The 27,669-nt window shown below is 35.6% G+C and overlaps 1 protein-coding gene and 1 long non-coding RNA gene across 18 annotated transcripts in view; one reads left to right on the forward strand and one right to left on the reverse strand.

The window, feature by feature from the left end:
* Positions 1-931: 931 nt before the first annotated feature.
* The window catches only part of Emsy (EMSY transcriptional repressor, BRCA2 interacting), a 95,860-nt gene continuing 69,122 nt past the window's right edge, over positions 932-27,669 (reverse strand). For 6 of the 17 annotated variants that reach the window (XM_063256460.1, XM_063256454.1, XM_063256461.1 and 3 more), the window contains 7 exons: positions 16,382-16,546; positions 14,538-14,693; positions 13,508-13,549; positions 10,639-10,841; positions 7,977-8,540; positions 6,503-7,003; positions 932-2,552 (listed from right to left, as the gene is read on the reverse strand). In XM_063256460.1, coding sequence (XP_063112530.1) covers positions 2,358-2,552; positions 6,503-7,003; positions 7,977-8,540; positions 10,639-10,841; positions 13,508-13,549; positions 14,538-14,693; positions 16,382-16,546 — 1,826 coding nt within the window. In that variant the 3' untranslated portion in view covers positions 932-2,357. The other 11 variants (XM_063256465.1, XM_063256464.1, XM_063256463.1 and 8 more) reach the window with 6 other exon arrangements.
* LOC111756391 (uncharacterized) lies at positions 2,492-26,588 on the forward strand. The gene is made up of 4 exons (XR_010049834.1): positions 2,492-2,595; positions 3,306-3,342; positions 5,518-5,586; positions 26,250-26,588. It is a non-coding gene; the product is annotated as an uncharacterized LOC111756391 (long non-coding RNA).

Raw genomic sequence — 27,669 nt, forward strand, 5'->3', positions numbered from 1 at the left:
GATGACTTAAAATTAATTTTATGGACTGAAACATGAAAATGCCAATAAACACAATACTAAAATTTTTAGTAAATAGATGTCTAAAGATCTACAGGTGGCCTTACGACTAACCCACTGAACTGAGAAGCCTAAGAATCAATCTTGTTTTCTCTTCCCTCCTGTTTATAAACTCCATAAGAGTTTAGTGTTTGTTCCTTATGGTATCCCTTGTATAATGAATTCATGCAGTACTTGCAATTAGTATCTTTAAAGGAAAATATCTTTACAACTCATACATATATATGCAGTTTCACTTGCCATTCAAGTGGTTGAACATATTAAGGCAAAATTCTTAAAGGGACATAAGGAGGCTATGCTGTTAAAATATGTAGAACATAACTTTATTCAACTTTGTTCTTGTTATCTGATCTATGACTATTTAAGATACTTTATTTTATAAAAAATTCCATCTGTAAGTTATGGATTGATTATAACAGGGAGCTTAACCTGGAATACCTGGGTAGGTTTAGTGGCCCATAAACTCCTAAAATTGTATGTTGTGTATGAGACACAACATGTATATTAGCATGAGTATTTTTTGGTGGAAGTTCATAGGATTCTATGACCTATGAGAAGTTAAAAAATTATTTAACTAAAAACAAGTTTACAAATTTTTTAAACAAGAGAGCCAGGCATGGTGGTACATGCCTAATAATCCCAGCACTCAGGATGCTGAGGCAGGGGGATCGCTGTAGTTTAAGTCCAGCCTGGGCTACAAAGTGAGCTCAAGGCCAGTCTCAACTGCATAGTGAGACCCTGTCTCAAAATGACCAAAAAAAAAAAAAAAAAAAGTATTTTAAATTTGAATTTGTACAGTGAAATGATATCCAACAGCTCCATCTATGGGTAAGTCACTATCACCCAGTATAGAAATTGACACTACCAGAGACCATTGCACATTATGAATGCTTGTGTTGAAATCTTCAGTGTTGTTTTAGTGGGAATTTATTAACCATAGTATCACAGCTTTTCTTTTTTCCAGATAGATGCAAAATTAGAAGACTTGATGAATTCTACTTACAGTACTTCAGCACCAAAAAAATTGGGCAGTAATGCTGATATACGTACGTACAATTCAACATTTGTCAGTCTTAAAATGCTTATTTATAGTGAAATCTTTATAAAAACCGTTAAAAACTTTTCTATTTACAGTTTTAAAAATGAAAAGTATAGTTTCCTTTGCCATTACTTGTCAAAACTCTTATCCTCCCACCTCATTTCCCCTCACTCATGACAGATAACAATCACAAGACCAAAATACACTGATAAAACAGTGTCCTAAAAAAGGTAGAATGCTTAAAAACATTACATTTAGATCTATAAATCAACTTTTTTATACATTTCAAAGGGGCTTAAACAAAAGTATGTAAAAATTAGTTTAAAGTTTCAGTCTAACATGAATGTGCAATTTCAACATTAAACAGCACGTGAATGAATAATTTGCTTTTCTTAATGTAAATGAACATTTCCTTTGGGCCAGAAAAAAAAATTTTTTCCCTCTACTTTACAATAGTACATTTTCTAATAATTTTCTTGAAGGGCACTGGAGGAAGAATGGGAGATGGAAAGAAATACAGTCCTGGTTTACAAGAAATGTGTCAGAAGGACTATGGCCTGCTTTGAAATGTTTACACTTAAATAAATAGAAGGCAAGTGTGCTGTCTAGAGCACAAAGGAAAAACACAATAAATTAGCATACACAATGAGAATGTACAAGCCACCCAAAAAGCACTTCCTACTGGTTACGGATCTGTTTTCTGCCCTCCAAAAAGGGTTCTTTAATGCCAGTATTTTCCTAGATATTTATACACTAATTATCAACTGAGCAAACGTAAAACGTTAACCAGTTCAACACTTCCAGGGATTTGCAAAAACATACAAGATTTTTAAAAACTGTTCATGACACATCTTTTCAAAATACAAACTATTCATACTCTCCTTTTTTGATGGCAACTTGCTCAATGGAAGTCTCTTTTCACTGCAACACAAAACTTTTCCATTGGCCATGGTCCAACAGAGAAAGAATATCAGATCTTGAATCTCTGTAGATGTGCATCCTCTTCTTTTTATCTTTTTTTTTTAATAATTTTTTTAAAAGTACATTCCCCTGTGAGTTTTAGTTTGCTAAAATGCTACTCCTGCAGCAATATCTTATTGAAATACTGCTGTTTTAGGGTCCGTAGCTTAAGTACGGGCAAAGTGCTTTTTTTTTTTTCCTTTTTCTTCTTTTTTTCCTTTCTTTGACATTAGAATTCAAGAGTTTCCCTGGACACTTGGTAACCAAGCAGGTTTTAAAGTGCATTCCTGTATCCAAAACACTAGGACCGTTCAGCAGAACTCCGAGAGGGGCTAGGCTCAGTTCCATCCTCCGTGCTACTGTCTATGTCTTGCTCCATTGCTGTCTCATCATCATCCAGTTGCTGACTGGTGAAATTGTTTAGCTCAAGAAGTCCACTGGGCTCCACAACCACATTGGAGCTGGAGTGACAAGGAATAGCATACTGGGGAATGGCCTGAAAGAGAAGATATGGGAAACAATCTTCACAGTAAGAAAAGGTAACATTAAGATTTTCTGACATTTATTGGAAATCTACTGCATGCCAGGCACTGTACTAGATGCTTTCATGTATGATATTCTACTATCCCCGTTAACGTATTATAAGGAAACTATTATTCCTATTATTATCCCCATTAACAATATTATAAGGAAAATATTATTCCCATTTTACAGATAAGCAAACTAAAAAGGTAAAAGGCTTAATCAAGGTCACACAGCTATCAGGGTTAATGCCAGAATTCAAATCCAAGTCTTGTATAACTCCAAGTGATCTTTTCACTCCTTAATGACACCTCTACAAAAGAGGCTAAAATCTACTGCCAAATTCAGGAGACAGAGTTTAAAGAATACTTCCATTTGATCATTACGGGAATTAGATCAAATTTTGCTCTTTACTATCTGCAAGATGAATAATTAGTTTGCTGATATCACAATACTATATATTGTAAGCCTCTTTAGTGGTTCGAAAGGACAGTAATTTGTTTAGGTCACAGGACAATGAATTGTACTGAAAATGAAAGTAGTGAAAACATTCAAGTACAAGAAACACCAAAACTTGCCCTGTAAACAAAAATACCAGTAGACAAACGTTAGCTATGGGCCTTTGGGTAAGTAAATATTACGTTTTTTTTTTTAAATCTTTTTTTCTTTTTTGTCTTTTTCATTTTTATCGGTACCGGGGATCGAACTCACAACTGCCTGCTTCAAGGTAGGTGCTTACGCCGCTGAGCTAAATCCCCAGCCCCGTAAGTAAATATTATGGGTATATTGCCTTGCCACATTCTTTTCTTCATCTTTATTAAACATATTTTTAAAAGCATCAGCGTTCATGTCATGCTCCTATTAAAAACTATACAATTACTTTCTTTTGTATTTACTATATAGTCAAACTCCTTTCCAGGGCTTCAGCATCATGCTAAAACTCACTTTACCTTAGGACTTTTGCGTTAGCTCTTCCCCTCCTTCTTAAATCCCTTTCCTCCAAAACTTTGCAAGGTTGGCTCTATTCTTATCATTTGCATCATATCTCTAATGCTTAGAGTCAAAGAGTTAGAGATGCTTTCCTTCAATGACCACCAAACTGGTAATGAGTTGGTCCAAATCCTTCAACCCCTGTTCTACTATAGTTTGTTACATTTCCTTCATTGCATCTACCATATGTTTATTAAATTGCTTCTCACTTTTGGAATGTAAGCTCTGTGACAACATGGACAGAGTACAGATAATGATTATCTTACCCACTGCCAAATGCCCAGAGCTTTCAACAGGGGTTACATATACTAGATGCTCAATAAACATTTGAGAAATGAGTAACACATTTTGAATATTAAAAACCCCAGAGCAAAACTAAGTATGAGCACTTTGGAAACCAAAATAACCTTTTAAAGAGAGATGTGAAATTAATTTTAGCATTATCAAGAAAACAATGCAAGATGCCTATACAATTTTTCCACGGGTGGAGTTTTGTTTCTTTTCTCCTTCAGAGTGATGTTTATGAAAAAGTATAGATGGAGAAAGAAGACATGGATTTTTTAGTTCAGTTCTGGCTCTGACTTGTTGTGTGACTCCAAGTAACAATTGCTCCATTTTCTTGAGCCTTAATAATCCTGTGTAAAATATGATAGTTGGAATATATATGCTCTAAAGATCCTTACGATTTGTAAAAAGCTCTAAATTCCACTGAAATAGACTCCTTCAGAACAGAAGATATATATCTTGTTTACTATCTTATCCTCATATTTAGCACAGGGCCTGGAACATAGTAGTTAAACAATACATGTAGAATGAATGAAGAAATGAACCAATGAAAGAAATCAGATTGTCTATAAAGGGTGATGCTTATCATTCAAAGTATTTCAATTTTTTATTTCATTTTTAAAATCAAAGACTTTTTATAGAGCATTCTTCAAGATATCAAATCACTTTACAAACTTCTACACTTAATAGGTATTACCATAATTCTACACATAATAGATATTACTGAATAAAGTATTGAATACATTCAATACTTCAGGAAAAATAAGCATAACTAGTCAGATCTGAAAATGTTTTAATGATATTTTAATGATGAAAATAACTGGTGGTATCTTTATTGAATACTGCTTTATGTCAAATACTTGACCAAGCACTTTATATAAATTGTCTATTTAATTTTCAAAACAATCTGGTGACATAGATCTTACTGTCTCTATTTCACAAGTAAACAAACTGAGGTACGAAGATTCAGTTGCCCAAAACCACAGTGCTATCACGTATGAGTGAAAGGTGGGAATCAAATCTAGTCAACTCTGGTTCCAAAAACTTGGTTCTTAATCACTCTGCTACTGGCTGCCTCACTGACACTGCACACTTAGCACAGGGACATGCTAAAACATGAGAATTCTGTGTAGAACCTACTCTTAAGCTATCATCCTTGATATGACGCATATTATTTTTCACTCCTATTAGTACAATGCAGAAAATTAATTTCCAAATAAGCTATCCAAAATTATTTTCAATGTAGTTAGTATGCCAATCTAAACTATTAGCCACAGTAATTTTTAGTAAAATTAGTAACAGTCACCATCTCCTAGACAATAAGCCAAATATTACATATACTCAGTGCTTCTTTTTGTGTGATCCTATAAAGTGGGCATTACTTATCCCCATTATAGATGAGGAAATCAAGGCAGAATGAGAATAGCATTGCCCAAAGCAGTGAAAAGCAAAGCTGGAAAACCACCCTTTTCCCATATGCCCTATCCCTTCAGGAGAAAATTTTTAACAAAACCTTTCGTTAAGAATTAATTTGTTAAATCTGCTTTTATAAAGGGAAACACATTATTTTGATTAAGTGGCTATTTTCATTATTTATTTTATTTATTAAGCTCACATACTTAATTATATCTTAATTGGTTTAACACTGATCAATTCTCTCATAGCTTGGTATCATGGCAAATTTTGAGAAAAGTACTACAAGAACTACCAAGTCATATAGCACTGAATTTATGGTAAGTCCTAAATAATTCACATGTTAATAAATCCAAATTTCCAGTTACCTAAAATCTATTGCTCTGATACCTTCCCAAGCTACATACCAGGTTAGGAAAAAAACAACCAATGTTAAAAAAAAAACCTAATACCTTGCACAGAGAAAGAAAAAAGCACAACTCTTAAAGGCTAGTCTGGATTCAGTAATTCATAATCTTCATCTATTATGCAAGACAGCAGATAGCTTTAGAATGAAGAGAATGTTAAGTCCAGGAGGATATACTGTCAATAAAACATTCTGTTATGTCACCTGGTCAATGCAGGTACATACTTACCAATGCAAGACAATAACCGTAACAAAAGGATTAAAATAACAATGATTGAAATAAAAAACAAAATTTATAATTAATTCTAAATTAGACAGAAGGTATTTTAGAAACATTCCTGTACAACATGTTTCTCCAGACATTCCAATGAATTGATGTTTGTCCCTAGAACTATAAATTTGTAATCAAGAACTAGGGCCGTTCTTGAAATTAACTTGAGTAGAATTATCATTTGGTTGTATTCCAGGATTTTTTAAGCAAAGATTGAGGATCTCAAAATGCAAACCCAGGAAATTGCTAATCATTTTGGTTAACTTGCTGAATTTAACAAAGGGAGAAATTTGGCTTGTAATTCATAAAATCAAGCTGACACATGGGCTCAGAGCCCGTGATAATATCCACCAATTTTTGATGATTCTCCACCAAAAATCAAACATACATTTATATATTTGTCATAATTATTACACCAAATTTGTCAAGCACCAGCTCAAAGACAATCTCTATTTCTTCTTGCTACCTAGGCTTGACTTTTCCTGTGATGTTTCAAAAATGCACCAAACTCACATTCTCCCAACTGCCCAAAATTTTTTAGCTTTTTTCCAATTCTTACCTGGATGATAATTTCTGCTGGGCTCTCTTCAGTTTTCTTTTGGCCTACATTCTGAATACGCATGAACTGGCCTGTTGTATGCACTCCTGGTACATCGATTTTCCTGGTCGTTAGGGGAGGGCCAACAGCAGACGGACTTGAACAGGACTCTCTACATTTCTGTTGCTGAGGAGTGGAATTCACAATCCCTGCCACCACCATGTGGGTAGAAGGTAATGATCCTGCTTCACCAGTGAGCATACTAGTGGCAAGAGCCTTCTTTGGGGGATCCACTATCATATGCTCTACATTTGTATCAATCTGAGCTTCCATCAAAGACATTTTCAAAATGTCTGAAACTGCTGTCTTCTCAGAGGCCTGAATGGGAGATATGCTTGTAACTGGTGATGTCAGTTTAGGCACAGAACTGCCACCAGTTATCTTTGTGACTGTGGGAGGCTGACGCCCCTCAAAAGTTATCTTTGTAACAGAGGATCCTTGGGTTATAATTGGCTGCTCCACCTGAAAATAAATTGGGGTTGTGTGTGTTACAGCTACATTTCTTTGAGAAAAACTAATTAAACACCCCATACAATATGGCAAAAGAAACATTCGTGCGGTACACTAGGAGGACACTTTGAAGCTCGGTGTTTTAAAATAAGAAGGTTGAATGGGAAGGATCTGGTTACTTCTAAGGAACCTAGGGAAAGAGGAGGGGTTGAAAGAACTTTTGTTCAGCCAGCCAAGGTTTACAGCAATAAAGGAAAAAAAGTCACAGCAGCCTAGTTTTCTTTAGAAATTTATATCCCTAAACAGTACCCCTTCAACCTGGCTCAAACTTCATATAGTTGTTGGTTTTTTAAAATAAAAAGCAGTAGGACTTTTGCTTTTTAATCTTTTGCTTCAAAAACATTTTCACACACATATAATATATATATATATATGTATTTATAATATACACATACAGATTGCTCCAGAGCCACTGATTTTCGTTAATAAAATATTTTTCGATTATCCACAGTAATCCCTCTGCAATTTAAAGATAAATCTAGAAGATATATATATAGATATACATATATATCTATCTATATATATATATAATTAACTAAATGGCAATGATAAACTATAAAGGAAGATGTTCAGTGCAGTTCTTTAAAGGACTGTACTTAGCGTTACTGCCACAGAAATAAGTTTACAGGCATGAAGATATTTTATACCTAAAAAATAAAAACTTTGGAATATAGCTTCTATGCACTGTTGTTCAATGCTGAAATGATTTCATTTGAAAATGCCTGGAAAATCAAGTTCTGAGTGCTACACTTTTTTTTCTTCCCTAGTGTCAACCTTCTGATGGGGCAAAGTAATACCAGTGTAATGAGCTTTTGGATTTCCTCTTGCCAGGAGAAAGCACTGCTATCATGATATCAGTGATGCTCTCATTTTTTTTTCCGTGAACAGAGAAGTTTAACTTTGCATGCTATCAATATTCCGTTACCTGGCTTGCCGGCTGTTTCTCTGATGAGGCGGGGAGCGACATTTGGCTCTGGGGGGTTTGGGGTTGCACGTAGATTTTTGGTTGGTTCGGAGCCTGCTGCAGCTTGGGGAGTTGCTGCGTAGTTTTCACTGCAAGCACCTGTACTACCGTTTGCGGGGGCTGTGCCATTAAGGTAGGAAGCTGCCTGTCTTTGGCCACCATAGGATGCTGTGTGTGCTGTACATCTGGCTTAGGCTGTGCTTGTTCTTGCTGGAGAGGGGTGAGTTTTTGATGCCTGATGGAAAGCTGGGGCATTTGCGGGAGTTTGTGCTGGAGCTGGTCTGCCTGCAGGTGGATGGTCTGCTTCTGTTTAGTCTGGAAGCACTGCAGAGTTTTCACTTGCAGCTGAGTCTGTTCCAGCTGGGGCTGGCTAAGTTTTTGCTGTTTAGCTGACTGTGACTGAGTCAGGGCAGATCGGTAAAACAGACCTGTCTGAGGGTCTAAAGTGTCCATCTCTTCAACCTCGCCCTCCTCAGTTCCAAGTTCCTCGCTGTGTTTGGTAAAAGCAGTGTGACTGCTTAATGCCTAAGTAAAAAAGGCACAAAGTAAGAATGAAATAAGAAAAATACCTACATTGCTACATTTTCCTTGAACTGAAAAAGACTTGTGAGATTCATTCAAAATTTTTTCAAGAGCCTAAGACCAAGAAGCCGCAAGAGGCTTTAGACAAAAACCTAAATTTGAACATAGACATGAAGTACTTCAAAATATACTCTACTCACTACTATTGGAAAAGTCCTAGAGGATTTTTACAGATCACAGATTAGAGAACTCAGGTGAACCTATAATCCCAAAAAGAAGAAAGGCTTCCTAACTCAGCAAATAGCTATGCAGTCCATCCACGAGAGATGCTCATCTGTCTAACGAAAGAATGCAGTAGCTAAGGAGTGAGGCATCCAGGAAAAGCCAAGGTTCTAAAAAGCCCACTTTGGCTGTGTGCACCTCCAGTGCTGTGGGGAAGGTCAGGGATATTGTCTGAGAGATGTGCCCAGCCCAGCCCACAGAGGGGGCCTCCCTGGAAGAGTGCAGATGGCTCATCAGGCTTCAGCAAGGTCTCCCGGTGTTCAGATTCCAGGCCTGCAAGCAACAGCTTCCTGGAGACCTGACTCCCATGACAGAAGGAGGGAGCCCAGAAATGGGACTGGTCATTCCTATCAGTGGAAAGAGGACTATGCCTGGTGTCAGTTATTATTGCAGTTGAAAAAGGCACCATCATGAGTGATAGGGTTAGGGACAGCCTGTCTGTTCTCCTCTAAATACCTGGAGAAGGTCAATGTCAAGATGTGTTATGGTGTCTTGTAAGGACCAGACTGAGACCTGCCACCTAGCAAAATATCTGGCCAGAGATGGCCTCTTCTGGGACACAAGATCAACCCTATCCCTATCTTTCCTGATGCTTTGTCACATACTACACAGCTGCTCTAAACTTTTAAAACTGAGATTCAAAGAAGTCTCCTTGTATCTCACTGACTTAATAGATTTTCAATTCAACAACTCTTATTGCCTTTTTGGTAATTTACCTACAATTAGGTTCAACTGCTACCACCTAAGCAATGGTAACTTGTAAGACTATCAAAGAAAAGTCATACTTAAATCTGATACCTGTAATATAACTTATAATAGAGGCAGTTCACTTTGGGTTTAAATCCTGATTCTGCCACCTGGGGCAAGTTACCTAAAAGAATTCTGCAAGCATGAGTTTCATCACTTGTAAAAAGTGATGAAACACTTTAACTTAATACATCAATCTTGCAAGATCATAATGAGATGCAAATAAATTAAGATTTTAAAACTCAAAGCACAGTTTCTGACAACAAAATCAACTTAACAACTTACTTCTTCCTTTCCCCATTACTCTTAACTCCAGATGTTTCTGTTATATATTAGTTACTTTCTGCTGAGTTTCTCCTTTAATTGGTTGTATATAGTTTTAAAAGTCTAATATTAAGTTCAGGCATGGTGGCACATGCCTATAATCTCAGCCCTTGGAAAGCTGAGGCAAAGGATCACCATGAGTTTTATGGCTAACTGAAATGCCTAGTGAGACCCCGTTGCAAATAAAAAAATAAACAAAAACCAAAAAACTTCTAATATTTATTTTCCTACTCCTTCATAATGTTTCCATGTCGAATCATTATAAAAGTATAAAACAGAACCAAAAAAAAAAAAAAAAAAAGAAAAAGACCCAACAGCAAACAGATAAACAAGTCAAATGCTTTTTCATTTCAGAATCTTATTTACTTCAGTGATAAATTCTTCCATAACAGTAAAATACACAGAAGGGACCAATTCTTCATTGTTGTTGGTTTTTAACTGAGAATTGAACTCAGGACCTTGCCCTTGCCAGGCAGGCACTTATGCCACTGAGTTATATGCCCAGTCCGAAATATGACCAATTCTGATGTCATTAGATTCATCTAGAACTTCCTATGCTTTTGAAATGCTAAGCATTCACTAAAGATTTAAGAATACTACTTCCTAATTATTTTCTGTTATTAAGGCCCTAAATTCATTTTCTCAAACACCATAATTCAATTATTTTTCCTCTTAAAACAAGAGATGAAACAGAACCTTATTTTAGGAATGAGACAGAGAAGAAAGGAAAACAAAGAAGAGATACAACCTGCTGCATGATATGAGTGATTGCTCCAGGAGAGGATGCTGGGATGGACTTCACCACCACTGAAGTTTGTGTTGCGGTCTGTGACTGAGCCACATGCTGGAGCAGTGTCCGCTGGGCCTGAGAAGGTTGTTGAGGCTGGGAGCGATGGCTGACTGAAAATAGAGGAGGTGATGATGATATTTCTCCAGAAATCGCCACAGCATCTGTAACCAGTAGTCATTTTAAACAAATGTCTATGAACTTGCATCACACAGAAAGTTGTAGCTAAGTGGCAGAAGAAAGAACCTGCTCATCTATGAGCTGTGTGACTCTATCTACAAATGTCTAACTTCTCTGAAGCTTTTCCCCATCTGTAAATCTGGGACAAAAGACCCAAAATGATAAACGGAGAAATGTACACTGAAGTGCTGTGAGAACTAGTATCATGATGGAGTAACAAACCCTTGATGGTATCAAGGGTTACATCCTCCTGTGACTTATCTTTTTCTTCAAGGATTTTTATCCCATTGAGGTAACAAAGCAATAATGGGATTCTTAATGGAAAATACGTTAAAGGACAATAAAGCAATATAAGTTCTTCAATCTACTGATTCTTGTCCCAAATGCAAACATTAGATATATTTACTCTTTTTCATGAAGGGACACTGCTTGATAGCCTACAGCTTCTAAAAATGCAAGAGGTCAGGACGATATTACAGGAAGTTAGACTAAGAAGTACACTTAAGATTCTGTCTTGATCTGTTACCAACCAGCTATCTGAATACAAAGAAGTCACATACCCTCTCTTAACCTTAAAAGTAGGGTAATAAAGCCTTACCATTTCTACTTGAAAGGGCCAAATAAAGTAATAGATTGAAAAAATGACCCTAAAATTATATAGTTTTGAACAAATATGAAATAGAAAAATCTTTTATCTCAGATTTAGCTCATTTGAACAATGTGCAGTACAGTGTAGGAAACCACTTCATTTCTTATTTTCTTTGTTACAAAGATCTCATGGAATAACCAAAACTGTACATCTATATAGGCATCAATCTATTATTTATACCAGCTTCAATTTCTACTTTTAACAGTATAAACACTTACCACTTCCAGATCTATAGAACTTTAAAAATACTTACAATTACTAGAAACTCAACCTTTTGAATCAGGAACAAATGAAACAGATCTGAATATTAGCAAAGGATTTTGAAGATATCTATGGTTCTCACAGTGAAATACTCTCATCTAAAATTTCAAGTAGTATGCGTTCCACGTTTAGAAAAAGAATGAGGTGCCCAAAATATTATAGAAATCAATATGAAAGTACTATTTTATATATTACCAGGGCAGATCTTTAAAATTATTCAGTGAAATATAAAATTATTATTTATGACACTTTTTATCTATATTCATGAATACAATGTTTCTCTTGTTGCTGTAAATATGACATATGACAAAAGACTATAGGCAGTATCATGATATTTTTATAAATGTCCTTTCGTCCCTTATTGTGTTTCACAATATGATTAATATTTTAAAAATAATTTTTTTCATTAGTTTTTTGAGACAGGGTCTCGCTGTGTAGTCCAGGTTGGTTTTGAGCTCACTATGTAGTCCAGGCTGACCTCAAACTCATGCTATCCTCCTGTCTCAGCCTCCAGCGTGCTGGGATTATAGGTGTGTGCTACCATGTCCAGCTTAAAATTATTAATTAATAAAATATTCCGTATTTGTGCAAGTGAATTGAAAAAGTAATTAAGGCTTATGTGAAAACAACTACTGAAATAATTTAAATATGACAGAATAGGAGAAAAAACAAATTACAATGTTATCAACAAAGTTTTTTAACGGAAACATCATTGAAAATGTGTAACATTTGATAAATAATAAATTTCTGATGAAATTATCAGATTATATGGAACATTTCTGCTACCCATACAATTCTTTTTTTAGTGGTGGTGGTGGTGATGGTGAGTGGGGTACCAGGAATCAAACTCTTGACCTGCAAGGCAGGTGCTATGCCACTGAGTTATATTCCCAGCAATTCTTTTATTTATTTATTTATTTATTTAGTCTTTTTGAGACAGGGTCTCGCTATGCAGTTCAGGCTGGCCTTAAGCTCACTTTGTAGCCCAGGCTGGTCTCAAACTTGCAATGATCCTCCTACCTCAGCCTTCCGAGTGCTGGGATTACAGGCATGAGCCACCACGCCCGGCTCCTAGCAATTCTTCATAATTATTGCACTATTTATTTATTTACTGGTACCGGGATGATTGATTGATTGGTACTAGGGATCAAACTCATGACCTTGCACTTGCCAGGCAGGCGCTTACACCACTGAGCTAAATCCTCGGCCCTTATTGCACTTTTTAAACACAGAAAAAAATGTATTCAATGGCACATTCTCTAAAAATAATTATCCCTCAAAATACTATCAACTTCTTCACAGAAAGTCCCCCAAGTTTAAGAAACTAAACTTGATTAAAGTCTAGAACTATCCGCTATGGAATGATACAGAGGCCAGAGCAACTGGCTTTAAGTTCAACATGGCTGCAAGTATGATGGGCAGAGATAGTGAAAGAAGGTCATAAAGTGAACATTCAGAAAACAAATGAAGTGATCTTAACCAGGCTATGTAAACACCATCAAGAGCCATTTATTTCTTTAAACATCTCCTTTTTTTTCCCAGAGTTAAATTGCTAATTCTGAGAAAGCATCCCACTACTCTATAAAAAGAAAATTTTTCCTCTTAAAGAAAATCTTTTCATTAAGTGGAGCTTACCTTTCCACTACCAGATCAGAGTAGAGCGCATCCATTTAAGTGATTCCCCCCAAAACAATCACCTTTTACCTTCAATTATACTACAAATGGATGCACACCACTTACCTAGAAGGGGAAAAGCAACCTCTGTCCCCTCATCAGTGCGTTCTGAAAAGGATAAGTAAGGAAGATATCATAGGTCTATTCATCTATTTACTGTCTGATAATCTAGTCTATCCCTTAATACTCAGCTCCCCCAATATACTGGCCTTTGCTTTAATTAGCTTTCTAAATATCTCTAAAGAAAAACTGTAGATGACTTTCAATAATTTTAACTAGATTTTCCTCTTTGGGCAATACTAACCCATTAGTTCTAATAATATCTACTAAAATGACACCAGGAAATTCCTCTACATCCTTCAGATATCTGTAACTTTTTATTTTTTTGCAAGTATCTATAAATTTATGCTCTCCTTTAAACACTTCTTAAGAAAACTTAAGACAGAAGTTTTCTACATAATGCTTCAAAAGTTATCTCTCCTAACTTAATTATTCAACTACCATTTTCTAAGCTATTTCAAATCTCAAGATAATAAAGTATCCAAAACAGAAAGTAATGTGGCCTACTGAAAATATGACAGAAAGAATATACTATCCTCTTATGTGAGTTTTCCATTTATGTCATCCAAAAATCTCATTAGTGTTTTGCTGCTAAACCACATTTTAAGCAAGTATCTATTCAGCTTTCCACAAGAACTGCTAAGTAGTTACAGGGATTCAATATTTTCTTGGTTCATTTTCCTTCTGTCTCAACTCACCTCTCCCAAAACTAAAACATCCAGATGCATAAAAATATCTGTTTTCAGATAACAGATTATTTCACCTTCTCTCTACCACTGTTGCTTTACATTCACAGATTACTATTTATGGCCAACATTCAGTTTTACATTACTTGTAATTTTTATAATATCCTTTTGATTTTTTTTTTTTTTTTTTGTCGTAAAGACAAGGTAAAATCCAAGACACAAATTTTCTTTGAAAACAAAGGAAAAAGACATAGAAATACAAAGAATTCATTTTTCCCCTAATGATCGTTCCATGGAACCCAGTAAGGTAGCTTCCCTACCTTAGTACTACATTTTAAGAGGATACCTACCAGTAGTGATATATTCAGCAACTAGTTCTGACTCTACCACAGCAATTGATGGGCTCTCAGGAGAATGTCTCTTTTCCTGGGTCATCTGAATAGGCACTGCCATTTGACTCAAGTCAATAGTAGGTTGTCTTGGTTTAGATTCCAACTTTTCTTTTACTGCATAAAAAGGTCAGAGGGAAAGTTAACTTTTATTGCAAATAAGCACTAAAACTTGCACTGTCCATGGGAATAAAGAACCACACACCACACCTGCATGCCACACCAGCAGGGACCAGGGAGACAATGAATTGAAAACAGGAGTTTGCTACATATGGCTGAAAATGTACAATTTGCATAACCATACCCAGCAGTCAACTAAAAACTCATAATGCAATCACACTAAAATGTCCCCATTCCCAGTTATCACTAGGTCAAACTAGTGGTTGTTTCCCTCATACAAATTCCCTTATATTATTTTCTTTATCTGTTGAAGCTGCTCCTGGTAACCTTGAGTTTAAAACCTAAAACCAAAGGGTAAATAAGCAGTACACAGCATGGTTTGTTCTACGGCACATCTGTCCCCAAAAGCATAATTCAATGACCAGTGTAATTTGATCTACTAAAAGTCAAGCTATCTCCTAAACAAATGTTACAAGGTTTTCAACATTTTTTTTCAATGATGCTTAAAGAATAAAAATTTTTACTGTTAGGAAAAACTAGGCTCTCTGTTGGTGCAAAAATATCTGATAGGACACTCAGGAATCAAGAATGGTTTCTATATACAGATTCATTCTCTATTTTAACAATTTTTCTGCAAAAATCTCTTCATTCAAAGTTACTACCTCTATGAAGTAGAAATGGAAATAGTTGAATTTGTCCAAGGAAAGTAGCTGAGAAAATGCCTAAGGCCAAAAATAACACCAATAGAAGGATTAACCTAAAACATGCATAAAATAGGGATGGGGGGGTAGTACTGGGGTGGAAGTTACAAAAAACAGTAAACAGTAGTGATTAAGTCCACTGAAATATCATTTCCCTCAAAGAAACATTTTGACAAAATCAGAAAGAAAGCAAAACAAAACAAAATGAATACAAGATTACACACAAATAGTACAGTAAACTAGCGATCAAAAGATGTTGAGCCTCAATCTGCCACTAACCAATTGGGTAACCTTTCTAAACCTCAGTTTACTTATTTATAAAATGAAAGGGCTGGATGAAATCATCACTATGGTCCCTTTAATACTCTGATGATAATCTTTGACCCACTATAATACAAAACTTGGTATAACTTACATTGGGTTTTCCTAGAGTTTATAAAAAATATTTAGTAACCAGAAATCCTGTTAGGACCTTGTTATATGAGTATAGCTTTGCTTGGCCATTCAAGTGGATAACTTATACAAAGAAATAAATTTGAAAATAAAATTAAATTAGAATTTTAGCAACATCTATTAATGCTATTTTACTGATCTACAAATATCAAAGAAGATGTGAGGGGCCCTTCAATTTGCACCCTGCTGTTATTAAATTCTTGTACAACTAGCTAGTCCACTGCATCCATCTTTATGCCTAGAAGTGACAAATCTACTCCTTTCTGGGTTAAGAGAGCTGTCCATTTTAAGTAGGAGACAAAAAAGCTCTGCCAACGTTCCATTCCGAAGACTTTTATACAACGGTCCTTCAGTACTCCTATATATATCTTAAAGAACAAGTAAACAGAATGTATCAATAATTATAGACAAGTCCAGGGAGGAGAGATGTGTTCAAGTAATAGCAAAAACATATATATCAGTGGTAGTATTTTAGTACAACCTATTTTGAGAGAAAATATGCTTCATTCAATTGAGCAAATGAATTCATACCTGTTGTCTGTTGGAGTTCTAACAGAGCTTTGATTGTTGAAGTAGCTGATTGTGATTCACTGGATACATCCTGATATATTATGGTAGGGCTAGTCTCCATTGCAATCTCATGTTCTGACCAATCCTGACGCCGGGAAGCAATTACATGAACCACAGGCTGGGAATCTGTTTTATATTAATTAAAAAAATATATATAAGCAAAGTTTCTCTTTAAAACAATTTGCTTTTGTTGTTTTATCTTTGCATTTACTGTAAATTTCTGCTTTATCACTCCACGAAAACTGTAAGTCCCCAGGGGTACATTATCTTTCACTTCTGTATTTAGTTTTTCAGTTAATTAATTTCACAAGTTAAACACATAGGTATCAGAATCTATATGCAGCACTGAAGATTTAAAGAAGCTCACAGAATAATCAGAAAATACTCAAGAAGTCCGGCTAGAAAGAAGAATGTGTAAAAGCAAAGTACAATTCATTGTGATAACTGACATAAATAGGTGTGCATTTATGTAGTAAGTCCATGTTTGTGTATAGTAAAAACAAAATGTGGTAAGAGTCTTATTTTCCCTAATGCACTTGAACATGTATTCTGTGCTACTCCCGAGCATTCATTCAACACTTATTGGGAGGGTGAATTACCAAAAGAAAATGTTACCCATTGACAGCAAGAAAGTTTAAATGATCTAGAAACAGCATGATGTAATAGGACAAGTGTAACATTTAGGGGTCAAAGTCATAGTTACACATCAAATTCTATCAATAAATAACAAGCTGATTTTTTTAGAACTTAATTCTACTATTTCTAAAATAAAAATAACTATCTCAGGGTACTTGAGGATACAGTAAAATGTTATACAATCGTGTACTGCTTAATAAGAGCATGCTCTGAGAAAACCTTATTGAACAGTTCTGTTATTGTGTGATCATAGTGCACATTTACATAAACCTAGGCGGTATAGTTCACCATACATGTAGTTGGCTATATAGTGTAGCCAACTGCTCTTCTGTCATAATACAGCCCATTATTGACTAAACAGTTAGTATGTGGAGCATGGCTGTAAGTGAATGAGCCTTATAAACTATGAAGGACGTCAGAAATGTCATTAGAGTCTGCAAGTTCTCCATTCTAAGACTCTAATTCAAAGGCTTATTACATTCATGATACTAGGGAGCCATTGAAACTGGAAACTGAACACACTTGCAGGGCAGCTGCAAGGCTGTGGCAAGATAAGATAATGGCTGAGGACACCTGGTTCCAACGTCAATTAACTAAATAAAGACTATAACCACATGCATTTCACCCCTGCAGTGAAATGCAACATACAGATCCTTTCCTAAGATACTTCTTAATAACATAATTTGTTATTTGCAAAGTCCCTGAACCACTCCCAAAGTCTGTTCAGTTTCCTATGTTGTTTGAAAAAAATAATAAATACAGGCTGCCCAGAGGTATCCCGCGTTAGCCACCAGAGTCCCCAAACTGCAGAGGGTTTTGATCCTCCTGGAGCCCTAAAATCATAGCACCCATCTCATTTATTTAAGCCTTCACCATACATTTATTTGGGAGATTGGGGGTCTAGGCCAAGTCCCTGATACATACACACATACATGTAACCTAGGTTGAACTAGATTATTACTTCCTAAACAACTTTTTTCAAGACAATACATGAGCAAGTATGAAAAATTCAAAGACATCTTAATTTCCTATACTTGAATTTACAGTATGATAGTAGAAAACATAAAATGTGTGGTTTTATATCTTGGAGTAAACATCAAATGATTAGGTCAAATAAGACATATAAAAGGTAAGAGATTACTTTAAATTAGGTGGTCACTGGCCCTGAACATACACCAGCTGCCATCAAGGACACTTCCCACCAGTAACCAGCTCCATCAGAGAGGCAACCTTGCCCATAATCAGCACAGGCTGGGAAAAAGCAGCAGCCAGTCCTGCACCAGCACATCCAATACCACCATCAGATACCTGTAGCCAGCATTAGCCAGGAGAACAAATCAGCCACACTTCGGAGAAATGGTAGCCAACACAGGAAGTGCCTGGGATCCCACTACCTGCTTGCCTGTAAGAACCCAGGAAAATGTCAAGACAAAGAAGCAAAAGGAAATCTCTAGCCTCCAACACATGCAACGCAAGTCCAGGAGATATAAACATGAAAGACCTTGGGGATTACACATCTGAAGTTTCTAAAGTGATGGCAACTGAAGTAAAGAAACAACTTTATGAGGTTATAAAAGAAATTAGAACAGAAATACTATTTCAGGTAAAAGAAGAAATGAAAAATATAATAAAAGAATTGCTGAGCATCTCTAAAGAAGACATAGATAAAAATAAAGAAGCATAGGAAAATGAGGAAAACTTTGAATGAACAATGTAAGAAAGACATAGAATGCACAAAACAGATTCAAAGAGATATCCACGAAATTAAAAACTAAAAGCTGGCAAAACTGCTTGAAAGAAAATAAAGACAAACTTTCAGATCTTGAAGACAGGTTTGCAGCTAGCAATCACAAAAAGGAAAGATCTCTTAAAAACAACAAGGAACCAGGAAATAATTCAATGGTTGCAAGATGACACAAAGAAAAATAATTTAAGAGTGATAGGTATCAGTGAAAAGGCAGGGGTCAACACAATTGACATAAAAAGTCTATTTACCGAAGTAATAGCAGAAAACTTCCCAAGCAAGGAGAAACGATGTGACATACAGAGAAATGAGGCATTTAAAACTCTAGCTAGCCATAACCAAAATAACTCTGCACCTAGACGTATAATAATGAAAATGCCAGAAAATCAGCACAAGAATAGAATATTAAAGAAACACATCACCTACAAAGGAATATCCATCAGAATCATGAGATTTCTCAATACCATGAAGTCAAGGAGAGCTTGGAGTGAAGTATTTCAAGTCCTGAAAGAAAACAACTTCCAACCCAGATGAACGTACCCTGCAAAACTATCTTTCAAAATTAATGGAGAAAAAAGATATTTACATGACAAAGAACAACTGAAAGAATTCACAACCATCAAACCAACCCTACAAAGAATACTGAAGGATATTCTAGAGAGGGATAAAGATGACCATGGTTCCAGGAATAGCAATAAAGGGGGATTGCAAAGCATGGCAAGCAATTGAATGGAGAGGAATTGAATGGGGGGGAAAAGTAGACAGCTAATGGCAGGAAAATAGCAACACAACAATGAGCCAGTGCATGTTGGCCATAACCATTAATATAGATGGCCTCAATTCACCAATAAAAATAAACAGGCAGAGTGGATCAGGAGACTGGATCCATCAATATGCTTTATACACATTTAACTCGAAAGGAAATTCACAGACTAAAAGTCGAAGGAGAGAAAACAATGCTCTATGTGACAGGGAATCAGAAAAAAGTAGGGGTAGCTTGCCTATGAATGGTATAATGGATAAGAAAGATATGGAAAGCTATTCAGCTATAAAGAAAGATAATCTCAAGGCTCTTGTAAATGGATACAACTTGAGAACACGTTCATGGGTGAAATGCTTCAGAGTTACATGGATGAACATCGTGTTATCACCCTAGTATAAAAAACTAAAGAAGTTAGTGGGATCCAAAATGCACAATAAATATTGTGAAAGTAAAAGGGGAGGAAATGTCAAAACAGGGAAGGCAGTGGCCGATGTTCATCTATTATCTTGTTTTGAGGCCCTGTATTGTTTTCATTGTTCTGATTTTTTTTATTTTATTATATTTGATGGCATGGATAGCTATTTCAAAGTTAACAAATACAACAGTCAGTAATGATTTCCTATTATTTTGTTTCAAAGCCCTATGTTGCTTTCATTGTTTTGTTTTGATTGATTTTATTCTATTCTGTTTTGTTTGATTTTATTATGTCTGATGGTATAAGCAGCTACTTTGAAGATAACAGGCATTACAGTAGCCATTGTTGATTTCCTATTATCTTGTTTGGAAGTCCTGTATTGTCTTCATAGTTTTGTTTTGATTGATCTTATTCTGTTCTGTTTTGTTTGATTTTATTATGTCTGATGGTATGGGCAGTAATTCTGAATATAGTAAAGAGGTATTATGGTAGCCATTGTTAATTTCCTTTTATATTGTTTTAAAGTCCTGTATAATGTTCATTGTTTTGTTTTGATTAAGTCTATTCTGTTTTATTTTATTTGGTTTTATTCTCTTCAAAATAAAATAAAATAAATAATACGTAGGTGGTCAGTGAAAACTTCACAAACAAATGAAAAAAATTCACACAGCCCAAAAAAACAGTAATAAACATAACAAACATTTAACCCTTGCATTTTTTGCAAGCCATACAGTTGTACAAAATATTGAGGCAAAGGGAACAGCTCTTCTGATAATGAAACAGATAATGAAAAAAAACAACAAAATCAATATACAATAGATCTAGAATTTTAAATACGATTAATAAACAGTATTCCGAAGTAGACATGTACAATTTAAATTTAAGAGAACTGATATTAGAGAATCATTACTTTTATATAATGTAAGTGCTCAAACTTAAGAAATTTTCAAGATAAAGGAAAAAAGTAACTCTGCAACTCAACTCTATGAGACACATCGAATAACCACAAGACAAGGAGTGCAATTTTAGAGACCAGGTAGAAAGAGATAAGAAAAAATATTACAAATTTCCACATGAGAACAACAGAGCCTGTCATCTCAAATAACAACACCCTATAGGGGCTAGGAGATCCTTTCGTTCATACTTAGAACAACTATCACCAAGTATACCACTGCAATAGTTATGACACAAAACCATTCCTTGAATGAATTTTTTCCTCTATTTTTGATTTATGCTTAGATTTCAATAAATCTATTGCCTACCAAGTTTGATCAAACTACAATGCTTGAAACACCTGGAGTCTGACCTTGTTACCAGAACCATCTGCTTATACAGCATACATCTATCTAGTCTTCACATCTCTTAAGGATAGTGTCCTGCTACCCCCTCAGATACTCTCCCCACAGGTCATTTAATAAGTCTTTATTGGCCACTTACTACAGGTTAAGTATTAGAGGTATATACTTCAGTATTATATCTAAAGGCTGACTCAAGCCTCTCAATGCAAGACCATATCCTGACTTTACTACCAAAACCTTATATATCACACTTCATATATTCTTAACACCTCTTTTTTAGATAAAACTTTAATTTTATTTAAGGCTATCATTGCCCTAAACTTGTCTCAATATCTCTACATCTGGAAACTCTAGCAACAAAAAACTCACTACTTTGTAAGACAGTACTGTTTCATTTCTACATAGCTATGACAATTTGGAAGTTTTCTTATATTGAGTAGAAAGAGACCTTCCTGTCAATTTTATCCAATGGTTCTAGTGTCTGTCTACATATCCACAAATTCTTTTTTTTTTTTCATTTTAAAGAGAGTAAAATTAAACAGAACAAAAACAGATCATAAGAAAACAATTTAAGAAACACAGATTTAAAAGCAAGACCACTGAAGATCTTCACTGTCTATCATATTGTCTCTTGTTTTCTTCCAAATAGTTGTCCGTATCTTCACATACAGGGAATTCATACCAAACAAAATAGTACTAAACTCATCAGAACAGGATGATGAAGGCATTTTAGGTCTTCAAGACCAGACAATAGGGAAGTCAACAATGGCTGCCATAGTGTCTCTTGTTCTCTTCAAAACAGCTGTCTATATCTTTACGTAAGTCGAAATTAAAAAGAAAATAGACTAATATCACTCTAGACAGAGAATAATAGTATTGCTAGATTTTATATTATGACGCTATGGAATTAGCACTGGTTATCTTAGTGTCTCTTTTTCTTCAGAGCATCTGTTCATTACATCGTGCATTATATAATCTATTCTTGTAAACTATTAGAAGTTCTACACACGTGTGAATCTCTACATGTATACCTATCCTTTGTGTATTACAGGGAAAAGCAAATGAAAACAAGACAACAAAACAAATTCCTAGAAAAACATGAAATGAAAGACATATAATAAATCACAATACTAGGTGATCTACAGTAGTTACTATGATGTCTCTTGTTATTTTCAATAGAATTGTTTATATCATCAGGCATAATATAATTGAACATAGCACTACATAGCAATATTAATAAAAACAAAACATTGGAGACATTATAGGACTTCAAAAGCAGTTAATAATCAAACCAGAATGGGTATCCTATTGCATCTTGTCGTCTTCAGAGCAGTTGCCTCTACTCTTAAACTTGATACTATCAAGCATCCCAAATTTGACTAAAATCAGTCAAGACAAAACAGTGATCTAACAATTCAGATTCAAATAAGATCAGTCATAGTAAGACAGTATAAGTAACACAGGGCTTCAGGTTAAGTTAACAGGAAATTAAGGATAGTTACTGTAGTATACTCTGCTATTTTGGGATAGCTGTCTGTGCCCTCAAATGTAGTCTGAGTAGACAGACTGGAACAGAATAAAAACAAACTAAACAGAGTGATGAGACTAATGTGGCTTTTAAATTCTGATACACTATTAACAATGTCCTCTGCCTTCCTTTTTTATACAATTCCTCCCCTTTCCCTTTCTCAGGATGCTTTGTACATTTTGGGTCCCACTAACTCCTTTAGTTTTTAGATTAGGGGGAAACCTGCTACCTACCCAAGTGGTTCTGAACCTTTTTACCCTTGAGCTTGATTTTGAGCTGTATTCCTTTACCTACTAAAGCCTCAAGGTTTTCCTTCCTTATAGCTGAGTAGTTCTCCACTGCACAAAAGTGTCATGACTTTTCAACCTATCTGCAGCTGCTGGACGAGCAGTCTCTATTTCTCTCTGGTTCCCTGTCACATACAGCACTGTTTTCTTATCTTTGATTTTCGGTTCATTAACCCTCTTTCAGGTAGATTATATTTCCTATAAAGAGCATCTCGATGGACCCTATCTCCTGATCTACTCTCCATGTGTTTCTTTTTGTTAATGTATCAAGGACATCTGTGTTAGAGATTATAGCCAGTCTTCTCTGTCTCATCTCTGCTTTGCTATTTTTCTGCTGTTGGTTGTCTACTTTTCTCCTTCATTCCATTGCCTGCCCCTTCATTGAGGCCTCTCTGCCAGTGTTGCTGGAATCCTGGTAATTTTTCTCTCTCTCTAGAATGTCCTTCAGTACTTTTTGTAGGCTTGGATTGGTGGTCACAAATTCCCAGTTTCTCTTTGTCATGGAAACATTTTTGTTTCTCCACTAATTTTGAGACAGTTTTTCAGGGTACATCAATCTGGGTTGGAGGTTATTTTCTTTCAGGGCTTAGAATACTTTGCTCTAAGCTCTTGTTGATTTGATAGTTTGTGTTGAGAAGTCTGTTGTGATTTTGATGGGTTTTCCTTTATAGGTGATCTGTTTCTTTTCTCTGATCACTTTTAATATTCTTTCTTGTGATGGATTTCTGGGATCTTGATTATTATATATCAGGGGGTAGATCTGTTTTGGTTGTAGCTGGCTGGAGTTCTGTATGCCTCATAGATCTGAATAACATTTCCTTTCCCTATGCTTGGGAAGTTTTCCTTAATTATTTCTGTGAATAGCCTTTATATTTCATTTGTGTTTACTGCTGCTTCTTTGCTCACGTTTTTTTATTAAGTTATAGATCCTCTTGTCGTTTTCTAGCCTTTGTATGGTTATTTCTTGGTTCCTTGTTATTTTTAAGAGATCTTTCCTTTCACAATCACGCTTTTCCTTGTTTCTTTCTCTTGTCATGTTTATGGTTTCTTCCAGACAGGTGTATGGTGGAGGTCTCAGGCCCTTTCCATATTGCTTATGGTTTTTCTGAAGCATGCAGGCTAGGGGACTGCTGCCCTCTCCAATTTGCTATTGATATGTGAGGTGCATGCAAGGATGATGTGGGCTGGCCCTTCCCCTCTCAGCCAGTCAACCAGTGAGTGCCTTCCACATTAGTCTGTACTGTGCAGACATCATAAGTTTGGGACAGTTTCATCCCTGGCTATTGGGTCTCGACCAAGGGCATGACGCAGCTCAAATAGATTCTACCATCATGCTTTGGGTCAGGGGCAGGCCGACTGACGCCACTGCAGTTCCAGATTCAGGCTCATTCAGCCAGGTCAGCCGGTCACCCCCTCCATGGGACCAAATTCCTAGCACTCACCACAGGTTAGTGCAGCTCTCCACGTTGGTTCTACTCTCCGTTGCACCGCATCCTCTCGCTAAAGGCCTTGGGCTCACCAACCCCCGATTTCAGCGCTACTGTGACTTCAGCACAACCGTGAGTTGTCTGATTCCAAGGCACACCTAGCACAGCATGGGACCGACTCCAGTAAGAGTGCATCTGGTTCTAGCCTGTCATCCACATTTTTCCTTCCTTCTTTTTTTTTTTTTTCTTTTTCCTCAGTTTCTTCCTGGATCATGAGAATCCCTCTCCTTTCATCTGATCTTTTCCATGGTGTTAAATTCTAGTGTGAGTTGTTTTTCTCAGAAAGGCTCTCTACCCTGCTACCTATCAATCCGCCATCTTCTCAGGATCACCCATATCCACAAATTATTTTCCCTCTTCCATATCACAGTCCTCAAAAAGAGCTAACAGATCGCAGGTTCCCTCTAGGTCAACTCACCCTCATTTTCTCTTCTCTATGATTAAACATCTTGTTTCTCCCAATCATTCTTCATATATGATTCTAGGTTGTCTACTTCTTCTAAACTATATCTAAAATGTCTATATTCCTTCTAAAGTATGATATGTACCTTCCCTCTCAAGGACCTCACAATGTTTAATTGCCTAGAGAGCATCACCCAAAATGTTCCACAGAACCAAAGTTTTTCAAAATGTTCTCCATAAGAAGGGTTCCACGGTCAAAAGAGTTGGAGAACATTTTACATTATATATTTGACCCATCTTTCACAATACAAACAAGCACATAATAGGTCTAAAAAGTTCCACAAGAAGTATGTTTTGCTTAATCTGGATATATTCCTCACCTTCACTCTGACCTATCAAGATCATGAATCTTCAGGAAAAATCATCCTAGAAACTGAATTGTGAGTTACAGCAATATCTTTATATCATGTATTTTTATTGATTCATTTTTGAGAGGTTTTTTTTTTTTGCAAGGGGGGCTGTTCTTGAAGTACGTAGCTCAGGTAAGCCTCGAACTCACAGCAATTCTCCTGCCTCAGCATTCTGAAAGCTAGAATTCCATGACCAGTTTATAAAATGTGTTTTTGTATTTGCCTTATGTACTGTTCCATTTTAAATCCCTACCCTTGATTTTGTCTCTTTGTTCTCTTCCACATTACTTAATAAAATCTTGTATTTAATGAACCTTAAAGCCTTTCCGAAATAAGGCTGAACATAAACAAAGAAATCTTTAAAGTCCAGAACTATTCCACTTAAAGGCCCAGCAAAATTAGTAGGGTATCCTAGGACAGAAATAACATTTTGGACTTAAGCAACAAAGACATGTTTACAAATCTGTCACATAAAGCCAGCTTGAACCCTAGCAGTACAGGTATGATTGTCCAAGAGAATGGTGTTTTATTAATTTTATTAATGGTACAAGCACCCCATGTAGTTATACGCATACTACTGGTAGCTCAAGCCACCTAGCAGTAACACATTTAAATTATGGCCAATTCATGAATGTGTTAACCCTAACACCATAGTTACTATGATTATTTTCTGACTGTTGTTCATTCTGTGAAACATTTACTGAGTACCTACTCAGTGCTACTTGACCTCTGTGCTAAACCCTATTATACAGAGATAAATACTATCCGTACCCATAAGGAGCAAATAGCCTAGGGAAATCCATTTGGGACCTCTCTTGTCTCTTATGAACTACTCTTACTCTTCATTTCTATTCCCCAGTAAGTTTCCTACAAGAAGAACAAGAGGAAGAAGAGAAAGAAGATGAAAAGGAGAAAGAGGAACAAGAGGAAGAAGAAGAAGAAAAAGAAGCAACAGCAGCATATAGCCTAATGAAGAAGAAAACAATTATAATAAACAACAAGTACAAAAGGGTCAACATTACTATAGCTGATAGTATACAGTAATACTGTAAGAATAATGTAGAAAGAATAATGAACCCTCCTCAGGATAACAAGGGAAGTCTCACATTAGGATGATGATAAAGGCCCATGTTCTAGTCTATGAAGTGACAGGTCAGGAATAAAACATGATTTTATTCTTTGGGAATGGAGAAACTAAGTTTGTTTGTTTGTTTGTTTGTTTTTTTAAATGAACAGCATCGAGGTATTTTTTTGGCATAAGACATCCTTATTTGAGAATTTTTGTAGAATAAGTCACCACAAAAAATTTCTGAAGTCAAGAAAAGGTTGAGTCTTCCTTTCAGTACGATGCCAATTATTAAATGTGTAAAGAATAATGAACCATGTATGGAGGTTCACCACTTTACAGTACACCCCAAGCCTATCTTGGGCAATGTGTTTTGCTTACATACTGATTATTCCAAATGTCACTGGAGCAAGTGTCATTTCAACCAGTTGATTATTATATTGAATAAATTTTCTAAAATTGTCATTTTTAGATTTCCTTTTACACTGTCTTATAAAAATTAACAAAATAATATGCCATTTTTGGTCATTCCATATATAAATAATTGGACTGGTAACTGGTTAATAAAGCTATTAGGTAAGCATTTGATGAGAAGTAGAGTATTTATACAGTCTCAAAGAACAAATTACTGTTTAAGAACTATGTTAACTTCATAATGGAGAAAACTGGAAGTTATCAGTAATCAGTGTTAGTTAATATCCTATACTGTGCCAAACTGTCATCATGTAGCTCCTGAGGATATACCATCCAGCTATGGAATTCCTGCTGTATCTAATCATAAGAAAATATTAGACAAATCAAAATGAAAAATATTCTACAAACTAACCTATACTCCTCAAAAATGTTAAGGTCAAGAAATGAAATAAACACTGAGAGGTTAGGCTAAAGAAGAATAAGGAATGATGACAATTACATGCAGCTAAATGCAATATAAGCTCTTGAAGTAGAATACGGGCAAGGAGAAAATTATAAGGAACACTCCTGAAAAATTAATATTTGAATATGGACTATAATAACACTAAATTTGTAAATTATGAAAATCATATCTTAATGATATGATTTTGATAATCATAGTGATACCTTAGAATAACCCCTAGGAAACATAAAGCTATAAATATAAATGATTAAGGGTAATGGAACATGGTATCTACAACTGAAACTGCAATGGTTAAGAAATCTAAAAATTATACTGATACAGTAGAAGAGGAGAGGG

The sequence above is a fragment of the Cavia porcellus genome, unplaced genomic scaffold (genome assembly GCF_034190915.1).
Source record: "Cavia porcellus strain 051 isolate PalLab524CR breed Dunkin Hartley unplaced genomic scaffold, mCavPor4.1 scaffold_9, whole genome shotgun sequence".
Taxonomy (NCBI): Eukaryota; Metazoa; Chordata; class Mammalia; order Rodentia; family Caviidae; genus Cavia; species Cavia porcellus.